At 38.3% G+C, this 13,497-nt stretch overlaps 1 protein-coding gene across 1 annotated transcript; it reads right to left on the bottom strand.

Moving 5' to 3' along the window:
* Window positions 1-996: 996 nt before the first annotated feature.
* Window positions 997-11,706, bottom strand: LOC137577972 (transmembrane protease serine 9-like). Its single transcript, XM_068291575.1, has 13 exons — window positions 11,643-11,706; window positions 11,217-11,569; window positions 10,628-11,150; window positions 10,447-10,554; window positions 10,124-10,222; window positions 9,997-10,060; window positions 7,523-7,746; window positions 4,982-5,098; window positions 4,658-4,837; window positions 2,072-2,557; window positions 1,723-1,900; window positions 1,280-1,658; window positions 997-1,215 (listed from the first exon to the last, which is right to left on the bottom strand). The coding sequence occupies exons 1-13, from the start codon at window positions 11,704-11,706 to the stop codon at window positions 997-999; spliced, it is 2,994 nt and encodes a 997-aa protein (XP_068147676.1).
* Window positions 11,707-13,497: the final 1,791 nt, after the last annotated feature.

The following is a 13,497-nucleotide window of genomic DNA, read 5'->3' as shown; positions in this document are numbered from 1 at the left end:
CAAATCATTAGCTATTCAAAGCAGGTCGTCTCTCAGTCATCGTCTCTGCCGCTTGGTTGGTCCTTTGTTTGTGTGTACTAACAACAAAAAACACGAAGAGATGGTGTTTTTTTTCAGTTGACATCATTGTTTAATTTTCTCCTTTCGCTTCTTTATTTTTTTGGGAATTATTTATCTTACGCTGTTTGCTTGTGTTTGTCTGTTAAATATTAGCTCCTCCAGATGTCTCAAGTGTGTGGGTGAGTGTCTAAATGGGAATTTCTCTGTTTCATTTACTTAAATATTACACCGAAAAGATCAATGTTATTCCTCCAATCATACATAGAAATATTTAAATGCTTCTTTTCAAATGCTGCAAATAAAGTCTTATACGTATAAGAATTGATAGGTATTTAAATCGAAACTCTTAAATTTGAACCTAAAGCCTAAAAGTATGCCAACATTGTTTAATAACATCTTAGAGCCGTTTACTTGTAAGAAATGATATGCGGATTAAAAATGATGATTTTCTACCTTTTCTACTTTCTGCAGATTAATGAGTGGTAACAAAATTTTTGGTTGATTTAATACTTTTATTATCTCTGTTAAAAGTTAACTAAAATTGTAATAATTATTTTTGTCTCTGGGAGATTAAAGATAAAGGGGATTGTAATAAATATTTTGTGAAACTTCAGAAACTCCAATATGCATGTGGGTGAACTTGTCGGGGATGGGATGGGAAGGACATACAACAGTTATACAAATACATGTAAAATAAATAAAAAGGATAACTGAAGGATATGAGATGGTCGAAGGAGATGAAGGGAAGAACCTTAAACACTAGCAACCCCGAGTCATAGAGGAATCACATCATGGCCATCTGCAATCTGTTGAGGTCATTCCACGCACACAACTGCAGCGGAATTTCATATACAAGTAGTTTTCCCATCCTCGAACGGGTGACTGCAGTCTTCCAATTCTTATTGTTCAGCATTTATCCACTAGATTTCAGATGGACTACGCATTGTTATCATTGGCCATCACCTTATTGATCCAAGGAACAAAACGCTGAATATTTGTATAGACGCCGGGTAAATGCTCTCGCCCGCAACCAATGCCCCAAGAGACGAGACCAATTAAAGTTTTGCGACCATCCATAGTAAGGGTGAGTGGGCCACCGCTATCACCTTGACAAGAGTCCCGACCACCATCCTTATAGCCAGCGCAAAGGAAGACCTAAATGGGAAGATGAAGCTCATTTTAGATAAGTTGAAATCAATTATAAATTTCCCTCACTCACGTCGTGTATGGCCTCCCGGCGACCCGCAGCACGGAACCAACGTTGACATCGATCATTTGAGATGACCTCAACATCCACTTCCTGCAGCACCGAGGGCACTGTGCTTTGACCATGTCTCGTCCGACCCCAACCAGCCACAGTGGCCATTTTTCCAGTTAATTTGGTTGCAGGTGGAGGCAAACAGACTGGGATAATATGTTGTTTATATACCACATTCCTGTCCAATCGTATTAGGGCAACATCGTTTTTGAAATCAGCTGGATTATAGTGCGGATGAACTTCCTTGCGTTCGATACCATATTCCTCGTGATTGAGACGTTCCTCCTGACCACGTACATCCCATTCTCCAAGCCGTATTTTCATATTTGAGTTGGTGGTTCTAAGAAAGAGCAAAAGATATTTTCAGTCGGACTTTTGAACTTCATTTTGTTCCCAATACTCACGTGGCTACACAATGAGCGGCAGTGACCACCCAACGATTGGATATCAAAGCACCACCACAGCTTAGTTTGCGGGTGAGAAAACCACTCTTAATCAAGGCCACCTGCCAGGGATGTGAACCAAAGCCAGTCGAATGACCACCGACAATGCGATTTGAACGTGTATAGACCTCACCACAGCCTGAAGGAATAAAAATGTAAATAGTAATTAATACTACAATAAAATATGACGGGAAAAAGAAACAGAAAGAGTTAGAGACAAGTGAGTGAGTGTGTGAGAAAGAGAGAGAGAGAGAGATTGGTGCTGACAACACAAAACTACAGATTTTCAAATTGTTTGTTATTTTAGTACCCGGCACTGGACGATAGGATGATGATGATGAGGAAGGACCACCATTAGTCTGATATTCATCGGCCGCCTCGCCCGCATTCAGATCCAAGACATTGCCCACAGCAAAGGGCTGGGCATTGGGCAGTAAATCATGTGGATTTCCATCAGCCGACCCTGGCGGTGAGTCCGCATCAAAAAAGTTATCCAAATGATTCGTTATGCCATGATGACTATTCCCAGCATCATGTTCCCAACTATTGAGATTTGAGAGAGGACGATGAGGCAATGGGGCTGGTGGCTTATAGGGATTGCCAGGACCAGGTCGCTTGGTGACCCCAAAGTAGCCGCCATTTCCATAACCTGGACGTGAAGCTGTTGCTGCAGATGATGATGATGATGATGCGGAGGAAGTGGAAGCAGAAGAGCTGGGCGCTGTGCTATGGTGCTGTGGCTTATTGGCATTCGGCGATAGATCAGGATATATATCATGCAAGTGTATTATGTCACCTGTGTGAGAATGATGATTCATGTTGCTGATAATGATCATGATGATGAGACAGATTTTGCATACACTTTCACTGTCTGTCTGTCGAACTTTTTCACTTACTCGTTTAATTGCCGCCCATAAAACAACAACAGATCTCAATTTCGACCTGAAGATACCCCTTTGCAATTGCTTACTACAGCCATCTGAATATGCCCAACAAATTGATTGTAATGGGTATGAGGCTCGCCTGACTGACCGCACGATTTGCTGACATAACTTAAAACGGTTTCGTCTCCCTGATCGAGGGTGACACTTAAAACAAAGACCGGACCTTAATGCCTCAATATTTCGCACGTAATTCAAAACAGAAGAGAAGGTGGAAATTCGGAGAGCTGACAGCTGAGAGAGAGGCAGAGAACGGGTCAGTCATGACTTGATTAACACTTTCTTGACTTTGGCCTGGTCGAGTTTTAGTTTTAGTTTATGTCGTAACTTTTCGACATTTTTCCCACATTTGGTGACGGTGCAAAGCAAACACACAGACAGCAGGGAAATAATAAAACTTTGACGAAAAGAAAACCCCACCAAAAATTTCACTTTTAAATGCAAAAAAAAAAAAAAAAAACAACAAAAAATTATACTGAACGTTCACCCTCGTTTATTTCCGCAAGTGAATTTTTTGGCTCTATCATTGTCGTCTGGGAAATCTCCATGAAAAAACAAAAATAAACACAAACTTCAGACAAAGAAAGTGCCGCCCGACAGACAGACAGAACTCATTCGTGTGCGTACAATAAATTGCGGTAAAAACGTGAATCTCTCAAAACTTTTCCACCAAGAATTATTTATGCCCGAAGCATGTTGTAATGCCAAAAAAAAGAAGAAAAACAACGCTCGTAAAACTTAACTGCAGAAGCCTAGAAAACTAAACAGAGCACAACAGAAAAGAAAAAACAAACAACACTTGGAACGCAAAAGAAGTAGCAAAAACTATTTGGTAAATGTTGGTTGATGAATTAGTTAACTTTAGTCTAACAAAAATATTACGATATGCACTTCAATAGTCAGTCGTATGTGCAAATGATCGACAATGAAATAAGCTACGCGTCATAATTGTGAAACGAAGCATTCCTTCTCAAGCTTCAAATATGTTTTGAAGAATATATCGATTAAAAATTTCAACAAGATTTGCACATGGTATGTTTGGATACGCAAATCATTTTGTAGTAATGCTTTTGTGGACTTGAAAAACTTGAGAAAAAAATGAAGTATTATTTAAGTTTCATTAGTTAATGACTAGTGATAAATGATCTAATTATGCAATGGGATATCATCTTGATGGTCAATTCCATCTGGAAATCCCGAAACTTCTCGTATTTTCATTGTCTTTAAAGATCTTAACTTAAAAGTTGAAAAAATTGATAAGTTTTAAAAAGCAACAAATAGAACTTCAAAAACAGCTCTTCAGAGACTTCGGACATGTTTTGATACCAACAAATTTAGAGCATTTTGTTTAAAAAATTAAACATTTTTCAACTATACAAAAAATAGAAAAAGCTCTTCATAAAATAATATTAAAGTGAAGCTCAACTTATTAAACCATAATCAAACTAAGAGCCATAAAAAAGGTAAAAGAAAATGTACTTAATACATGTTACGGAAATTTACAAAATTTTCTTCTTTTTTTTTTTTTTTTGTTAACTATCATATCCGGGGCGAATCTAAACTTCTTTTTGATGGCATTTCCCATACAGATTAAACAAGTTGAATGAAAGAGACAAAATAAAAGTCATTTCTTTTCGAACCACTTCTTACAAATGTACAATGTCTTCTTGTTTTCCCTGCATTTCCAGTTTGTGTTTTCTTCTTTCTTCTAACCGAAGTTGAACAATTTGGTTTGTCATTTTCGAAATGCGAGCTCTAATTTATTGCTCGCTCTATTATTCAACAAAAGAGTCGGTATACAATTGCATAAGTTGAAGCTCGGCAATTTGCAATTATCGTGACGAAATGACTTTCAGAATGAACTTCTTTTTGTTGTGGCTGTTGTTGTTGTTGAAGATTGCTTTTGCTGTTGTTGTTGTTGTTGTTGGTGGTGGTGGTGGTGGTTATATACTCACTCGTGTTATTAACCGGCGTTGCATGTGAGTTCTCCTCGGCATCCAAATCTTTGTCCACGCAACATGACCAAATCATGCCGCCTGAGCAAAGATCGAGCGGTTTGCCGCCACCTAAGACACATGAGATGGACAGGCCACATTCGAATTTGTGGCCACGAAAGCGGCATGATTGTGGAATCACTAGAAAAATTGGGGGTGGGTTGGCAATAGATTAGAATACAAAATGATAATAGAGAGCAAAAGAGTAATAGAAGAAGAAAGAGAATAAAAAGCATTAGTTCATTAAAAGCCCTTGTCAGAGTCAAAGTCAAGTCAAATTGTTACTTCGGGATAGCATTTCCATGACGCTATTCTCGCCATAATATCCAGTGCCGCTACGTCGTGATAGGGCATCCAATATGAGCATATCATGTTCCTGCTGTGCACTGGGATAACCCAATGCTAAAGCCGTTGAGATTGTGTGGCTAAAGATGATGATAACGATGCCGCTGCTCAATCTTAGCCAAGTGTCCTTGGCAAGTATTGGCCACATGACTTTCACTTTTGAATATTATTTTGTTTATATTTTTGTTTTTATTTTCAATTGAAACTTTCGCTTTCGTTTTGAATGCACTTGAATATTATGAGCAATCCTTTAACTTAAATTTTGTAACATTTTTTCATTGCAGCTCGAGAAAACAGGATTTCACTTTTATTTTCATTTAACTTTCTTGTTTTACGCTCGGCTTGTTCGTGGCTCTCACACACATTGAAAGAAAAATTGTGTTTATTACACGCTCTGTGAAAGACAACCGCGCGTTGGAAAATTCATTTCAGAACTAAGCCAAAGTTTTGTGGCCAGCGAACAACAAAGCCAGACTTGGAGAAAAAAAAAGAAACGATACGAAATGAAACGCAAAGACACAAACAACCGAAAAAGAAGAAATGAAATGAAATGACTTTGCAGTCAGCCAACCAGCCGCATTTCACTCGTAGAGCAACTTTTATTTTGTTTAATGTTGCGAGCTTTTTGGTTGCTTTTTAAACTTGGCAACATGTTGCCAGAGTTTGTATACATCGAAAATTAAAGGAAAATAACACAAATAATCTATAATCTTTGGTGGAAAAAAAATGGTTTTGGCACTTTCGAATGTTGATCGAACGGCGGTGGCGGTGCCGGTGTCGGTGGCAACGGGCTATTAATTGCAGTTGATTTTCCTGTCTATGAGTGTCTATCATATGGCCAAGACTTTTGCTTTTTATTTTTCCCCCCATATTGCCTTATTGCATACATATTGATCATGCCATTGAACTTGTAAAATGCAGGTTGCCTTTTGTCTGATCTGTTTGTTGTTGCTGGTGGTGCTGCTGCTGCTATTACTGCTATTTCTTAATGGCTATTCACATTTCCTCCAGCGACCAGATTTCAGTTGTTGTTTAATCTGTGACTGTGGCTTTGCTCACGCTAGCTAATTGGTTTTCATGTACATAAACATTTATTTCTTTCTTTCATTTTATTTCGTTTCTTTTTTTGGAAAGTCAAATTAAGAGGCCGTAAGATGAATTGTTTTTTCTTCACCCTTTTCTTTTTGTTTTTGGTTACGGGGTGCCACCAGAACAAGAAGAAGGCAACTTTCGCCTTTTAATTAAAAGCTTGTTTTATTTCTTCTTTCTTGTTAAAATTTTGAGAAATTGTCTGAGTCATGTTTATAGGGCGAACTTGACATGAAATCGACAAGAGCATCAAGGTTAACAAATTGCATAATGTCAATTAGCAATAATCGAGTGAATAATGTCATCGATTAATCGAATTCAAAGTGGGCCGGTTTTAAAGCTCTTAGTCATGGGATACTGAATTTTGTTACTTTTACTCTAAATCGGATTACAAATGATCCTATAATTGGTTTCTTTACATTATATGGGGTGTTAAAAGGCTAAGAATGATCCTGGACTTTTTAAATGAAAGATTGAGGCAACGAACTTGTCTCCTGCTCATGGTTTAGTTTACACGAACTCAAGCAAAATCTACCATATATTTATAAGCATATTTCATTTGCATAAAATTTACCTATAAATTGACCTAATAGATTGTGTGCCATAATATCAATTACCATAAAATATCTCAAAACGAAAGACTTAGGCAACGAACTTTTACTTTCTGATCTGTAAGATAAAATACTAAGCAATTTTTTCAAAAGTACATTAATGGAATTTACATGGTCATATCAATGTATGACTGATAATATATATAACCAGACTCACGTAATGAACTTTTACTACTATAATCGGAATCGTTAGATAAAATTGACTCTAAATCTTACTAAAACCCAAGAAGTACTGTGTGTATAGGCAATATCTGTGTAAACGAAAGACTTAGGCAACAAACTTTTAATTTTCTAAATTCTGGAAAATATTAGTTTTTATTTACTTAAATTTACCAATTAAGTCTTTGATGTCTATTCACAGAATTGATGAAAATGGCTTTGGGCAACAAGCTCGCATTCCATTTACAACTAAAATCTATTTTTAGCTATCCCTTTGTGTATAATTTTTAACAAATTAAGTGTCACATGTAAGTAAAATAAAAAAGTGGGATATACTTCTTCCTTGGTACCTTCCAAATGGTTGCGAAACAAAAGACTTAAGCAACGAACTTGAATTGATAACATGCCGACAATCATCTTTAACAATTTTCCTTACCAATGAAAGAAACTCATAGATATTTGCTGACACTTTATCACTTGACATGTCTTTTGAAATACCTTAAAACAAAAGACTTGAGCAACGAACTTGACTTCAATTTGACTTGACCGCTTCATAAATATTTATGTTTACACAGATTGCTTTTTTTTTTTTTTTTTTGTTTTGTTTTTTGCTTGTACTTACAATCGAGCTCATCAAAGAACTTGGCCTCTTTGGGCAATTCCTTGTCAATGGCTTGTTTAAGTTGGGGTGTAATCACATCATTGTAAATGGAATTGTAATTGCTGTGGGCAGCAGCTGTTGCCGCTGTGAGGCAAAGGAGAAGTGGCAGCAGCAGCCATGCAATTGCCAAAGGCATTTTGCAATACTTTCGTTGTTGTTGCTGCTGCTGCTGCTGTCTCTGATTTCTGCAATTGTTGTGTTTCACTTAATTCACGTAGCAACGTTGCGGGTATTTATTTTTTGTTGTTTTTTTTTTGTTTCTTTTTCTTTGATTGAATAATCGTCTGTAACTCGTTTTGCATAGGCCCGCAATGACGAAAAGAAGTCGAAGAAAAATTTCAGAGTCAAGCAGCAACAAATTGAATTAAATTAAATTAAATACGATTTTGCAATAATAATAGCGCCTCAGTTCAGATATTTTCATACTCCTTTTTTTGCAGTGAGAAATGTTTGAATACAGTTGTTTCTCGATTTTCGTTGTCGTTTCAAGCAAATGCAAGCGGCAGCGGCGGCGTCTTGCGTCGAACGTCGCGGCGAACAGTTTGCGTTAAAGTCAAAACACTTAATAAACAGTCGGCTGACAAATTCGACCAGAAAAAAACAAAAATAATAAAAATGCTGAACTGAAAACGAGCGACAAACTGAGCGCCGGGGACTATTGAGTAATAAGCGCCAAAGTGTTGTCTCTCTGCACGTTGTGTGTGTGTGTGTTTGTGTGGCTGGTAGGTTGGTGTGCGTGTGCTGCGAGAGTCTTCGCATCGCATTGAAATCGAAAGTGAAAAGTAAAATAAAAATACAAAAAACCACAAACCAACAACACAAAAATAAAACCGAACTCAAAAAAAAAACACACACACACAACTTAAGGCTAAGAGAGCCGACACCGCCAACATTAACAAGTTTTAACTCAACTCAGCTGCTGCTGCTGCTGCTGTCAATTGCATTTTGTGTGACTAAACAAAAAACAAAAAAAAATAGCGGAAGCATTCATAAGTTTTTCTCGCACACACTCATACACAAATTTGTCAAGCCAAACCAAAGAAAACTTCAACAAATTGCCGGAGGAAAAACCACATAAGAAAACCAAAGCGAAAGCCGAAATAACATCTTATTTGCCATGAGCTGATCTCAAGCGTGAAACAATCAAATGAAAATTATAATGAAAAACTTTAAAGAAAATGATAATAAAAAAAACTACAATAAATAAATATTAGTTAAAGCCATTGATTGTTGTACGCAGAACTATTGAAAATCAATGACACACTTTTCCAATTTGGCTTTGGCTTTGTTTGTCGTTTTCATTGTCATCAATTTGGTTGGGACAAGTCTGCAGTAATAATTGTAGTTTAAGCCGTTTTGTTATATTTGCTGCCAGTGCTGCAACTAAATTGCACTGCGTAACTAATTTGATTATTGCAAACATTGGGTAATTTGCAAAGGGCAGGGCCGTGGCAATAAGGAGTGGTTGCCCACCATCTGGAAAACTTGTGACTTCACTTAAGATGGAAAACTTTCAATCTACTTAACTATAGGGACAGCTTTAAGTAATCGTATTAAATGGTAGTTGTAGTCCCAGAACCTCTTAAAGAGAAATAAGGGAATTTAAAAAAGCAAAGCGTGCTCCCTGAGGTATGCAATGGCGGTCAAGTAGCTGAATTTTTAAAAACTAATCTTTTGAAATGTCCTGTAGCTCTAAAATTGTCCCAAAGATGATCATTTAGCTGCAACTACGACTAATTTTTATTAACAAGACATTGCACAAATATTCCTAAGTTTTTGAGAAGTAAATTGCAGTGTCTATTGCATACTTTAGGGGACAATTATCTTAATTTCACAATTTTCAATAGGATAAGTACTTTTTTAATGCAAAAATATTTCCATTGGATTTCCTTTAACTTGTTATCCCCTTTCTAACCAAACTACGCCCCTGTTTGTTACAAATTTCACCCTTCCTTTGGCAGGTTGAGAGTTTACTCTGGCAATCTATTTCTCTGATAGTTTAATGTGTTTAATGTACAAATTATTATAAATGTTGTTGACTAAGCAATGGGATTTTGTTGTTGCTGTTGTATTGTGCCATTTATGGCACCTCACCAAATAGGCCAAGACACAAGAAATGTGACACAATACACAAAAAAGTTACACACACATACAAAGAGGGAAAAAAAGTTTGGAACGTGTCACAGTTGTTGTCGATTGCGTTCAAGGTCGATTTCGGCACCCATCCACCCAACCACCTACTAAAAAAGGCCACCTAATCATCATTATTTAATTAATTTAATAAATATTTACGATGCGTTTTCATTTTGTCTCTATCTCTCTTCTTTAGATTGCACATGGCCATTGCTTAATGCTAAATATGAAATAAACTAATGAGATTGCTAGCTGATTTGCATTGCTAAATAAGGTGAGAGAGTTTGAAGAGGCGGGTCTAAAGTTCATTACGCTCGATGACATCCTGTATCCACTTGACTGTCTTTTGTATATTATGATAGATACCTAAAAGACATAAGCCATTAATACTAAATTAATTCAATCATATTAGTTAGGCTTTTGTTTTACCCGGCTGATGATCGACACCGCAGCCAAAACCGGCACTGGTTATGCCCACAAGAACATATCGACCACGTTCCTTAACCACTAAAGGGCCACCAGAATCGCCTGCAATGGAGAAAATATATTGGTAGTTTTATTTATACGAAATGTAAACATTTTCTCATCGGAAACAACTGAAATCGAGTAATTTCAATTATGTTAACTCATAACAGATGTCTGTTAAGTGGCAGCCACAAAGTATGCTACGAATTTTAAACAAAACCACACATGAGAAGTTGAGAGGATACAGAGATAATTCTAATTTTAAGGTATTTTGCATCTTTTCTTACCCAAACAGGCATCCATATGACCATCGGAATGACCAGCACAAAACATTTCGGCCTTAATTTCAACATTAATCTGTTTACTTTCATGCCAACGTATGCAATCCAAAGTAGCTGATGAATTTTCAAAAAAGTAAAATTATCATAAGCTTTCGAATTTTGGGATCAATTGGAATCCATTACTCACTTATAATAGGCACACTTGCCACTTGCAGCATATTGGTGCCAGCATGGCCCAAATGTGCCTCAGTCTTGCCCCAGCCGGCAATTAAACCTTTTCGTCCAATCAAGCGTATGGGATATTGGGGCAGGCAAATGGGTAAAATATGCTCACTAAAACCCGTCGGATGGACCAGCTGCAGCAGAGCCAAATCATACCGATCTGGCTGAGTCATTCGAAAATTGAAACGTGGATGGATTATCTTCTGTAGCACACGATGCTTCTCCACCGGCAGCGGCTCTTGAATGTGTCCCAAATTCTGGGTATCCAATTCACCTAGATACACCGTGATATCGGACAATTGTGCCTGCTGTATGCAATGGGCAGCCGTGGCCACCATATTCGAAGAGATCAAAACGCCGCCGCATTGATATTCCGCAATGCGTATGTGAGCCTGCCATGGATATTCCGCAAATTGGGCTGGACGACCGCCAATGATGCGTTTCTGCAGAGTGTTCTGAGCTGTCCGAGGCACGCCACATTCAGGGGTCTACAAGGAAAGAGATTGGGGGTAAGGAAACGAGGCTAATTGCTCAATTTTCTCTCACAGATTTACCTTACTAGTCAGCAGATCATTATCATCCCGACGACGCAACATGATGCGCTTGGGTAAACTATTCAAAGTGGCCACTTTCAGTTTGCCAAAGTCCACAAGATTCTCCAGCGGCGACTGTTGCTGCTGATAATGATATTGTTGCTGCTGGTTTTGGTGTGACTGCTGCTGCTGATACTGATGCTGATGCTGTGTTGCTTCTGCGGCAATGCAACAACTGAATAGCCATTTATTATGGCCGCAGCCTTTGGCATGTTTGCCGCCTTGCAGCCAGCACGAGAAGCTCAATTTACAGGGCCAAATGCCAGTCTGATGAACACACTCTGCTGGCACGCCCAATAAAGTGTTGAGCAGGCCTAATCAAAAATAGATAAAAAGCGAAAAAGTTGAGAGAGAGAAAGAAAACAAGATTTTCGTTTTACTACTTACTAGCCTTCAGGGGACTCGTTTGCAGCAAAAGGAGCAGCCACAGCAGCATTAGCAGCTGCTGCATTTTAATGAAACTAACTCAATATTTCTTTTATTAGTTGGAATTTTCATTTGTTTTACTTAGTAGGCACAATCTCTAATTTATATTTGAAAGTTTAAATTGGTCTGTTAAGTTTGTAACAACAAAAATCGAATACCTTCTATGGCATAGAAAGTGTAAAGTGTGTTAAAAGGGTGAATCACACAAATTACACTTGACTGAAGTTGGTTTCTTGAACCTGTGAAATTGAAGATGAAGAAAAACTTTGATATTTGATCTGTTTTTAGGGAAACCCCAGAAAGTATTTTAAAATTAGATTGATTTTGTTATATACTAAGACGATTCTTCAAATTCTTTGTTTTGTTTGTCTTTTCTTAACTTTATATTCAGTTTGGTTTGCTTTTCTATTGATCAACTCAACATTGTCGTGGAGCTGATGAAAATACTCAAACGATAATCGGGAATTGGTGTTGACATCAAAACAGTTAAAACAAAGTTAAATGTGGCCCTTAAAATCACAAAAGTATGATGATTTTTTTACGTTTATCTATAGGTACTGTGAGGAACATTATAATTAACTATAATATCCCACACAACAAGCCAGCAACAACACAATCAAGCGGTGCAAAGGATGCACCAGATACAAGATATAGCCGAGACACAAACCAAACGTACGATATACGACCGAATCCGCTGCTGATGGATCGAAGTGGCATACGATCAAACGTGGCCAGTCGAACCACACGCAACCGTCGGCGATTTCGTACAAGCGGGAAGATGCGTGGGAAGCATAATGCAAGAAACCGATATGCACACACATGCGATGGGCAACCAAGTCCAATATGGCTCGATCCCATGATTTACGATCAAACATGACCGATCGAACCACATGCGACCGCTGGCAATTTCGTACAAGCAGGAAGATGCGTGGGGGGCATGCATGCATTATATGAAACGATAATGGTTTGTGCATTGCATAGGGGAATATGCGAACCGAAGGGGGAGGGATGAACGATAGGGAAGCCCTCTATCTGATAGATACGATATACGTATGAAAGTGCATTGCAGGGGAAATTAAACGAGTGCACACAGCACGCGTGCATCGCGACCCATATCACTGTTAGTCAACTAAGCTACATACGTCTTTTATTTCCTGTAAACACATTTAGCCATGTAAGCAACTTATGTTTATGCGACCCTAGCAAAATATGTGACCCAAGACACACTAGGTACTTCACTTCCCTTTTCTAGCATAAGCACTTTTTTTAGCCTAACCATTCTTTGAATACTGCCGGTAAGCAGAATTCGCCGGAAGAGGCGACCCACTTCTGACACGATCCCAACGCCGCTGCCAACAGCACGACGCCGCAGCCAGCGCCCTATGGGCATCTCGGGATATATTTAAGGGACCACGCTCGACAGAGCCGGCAGTCTTAGTTTAGACGTGGAACTAATTGACTCAAGTATACAAGTCATGATCAACCAAGGGAGTTTTTAAGGCCTTACGAGTAACCTTAAAGGCTCAGACTAGTGAAACAAACAAGTGAAAGGATCAAGAAAAGTCAGAATAATTCGAGACGGCCTTATGAGTAACCTCTCAAATTATCCTGTAACCAGCAAGTCCTTGGAATAGGACTAAAACACCGTGTTTAGGCAAGAATCGAGTAAGGTCAAACTGCCCCAGGACGATCCCCAGCATATTGGAAGGTACAAGGATATATCCTGTTACCGAAATTCCAGGAAAGAGCTCGGGACTCCTCTAAAGGAAACTTGTCATATCCAACCAAGCCCATAAACAATCGTAAATAAACATAC

This window comes from Drosophila tropicalis, unplaced genomic scaffold (assembly GCF_018151085.1).
Source record: "Drosophila tropicalis isolate 14030-0801.00 unplaced genomic scaffold, ASM1815108v1 contig_593, whole genome shotgun sequence".
NCBI lineage: Eukaryota > Metazoa > Arthropoda > Insecta > Diptera > Drosophilidae > Drosophila > Drosophila tropicalis.
Note: the sequence above shows the minus strand (reverse complement) of the source record. Positions and strands in the feature narration are given on the sequence as shown.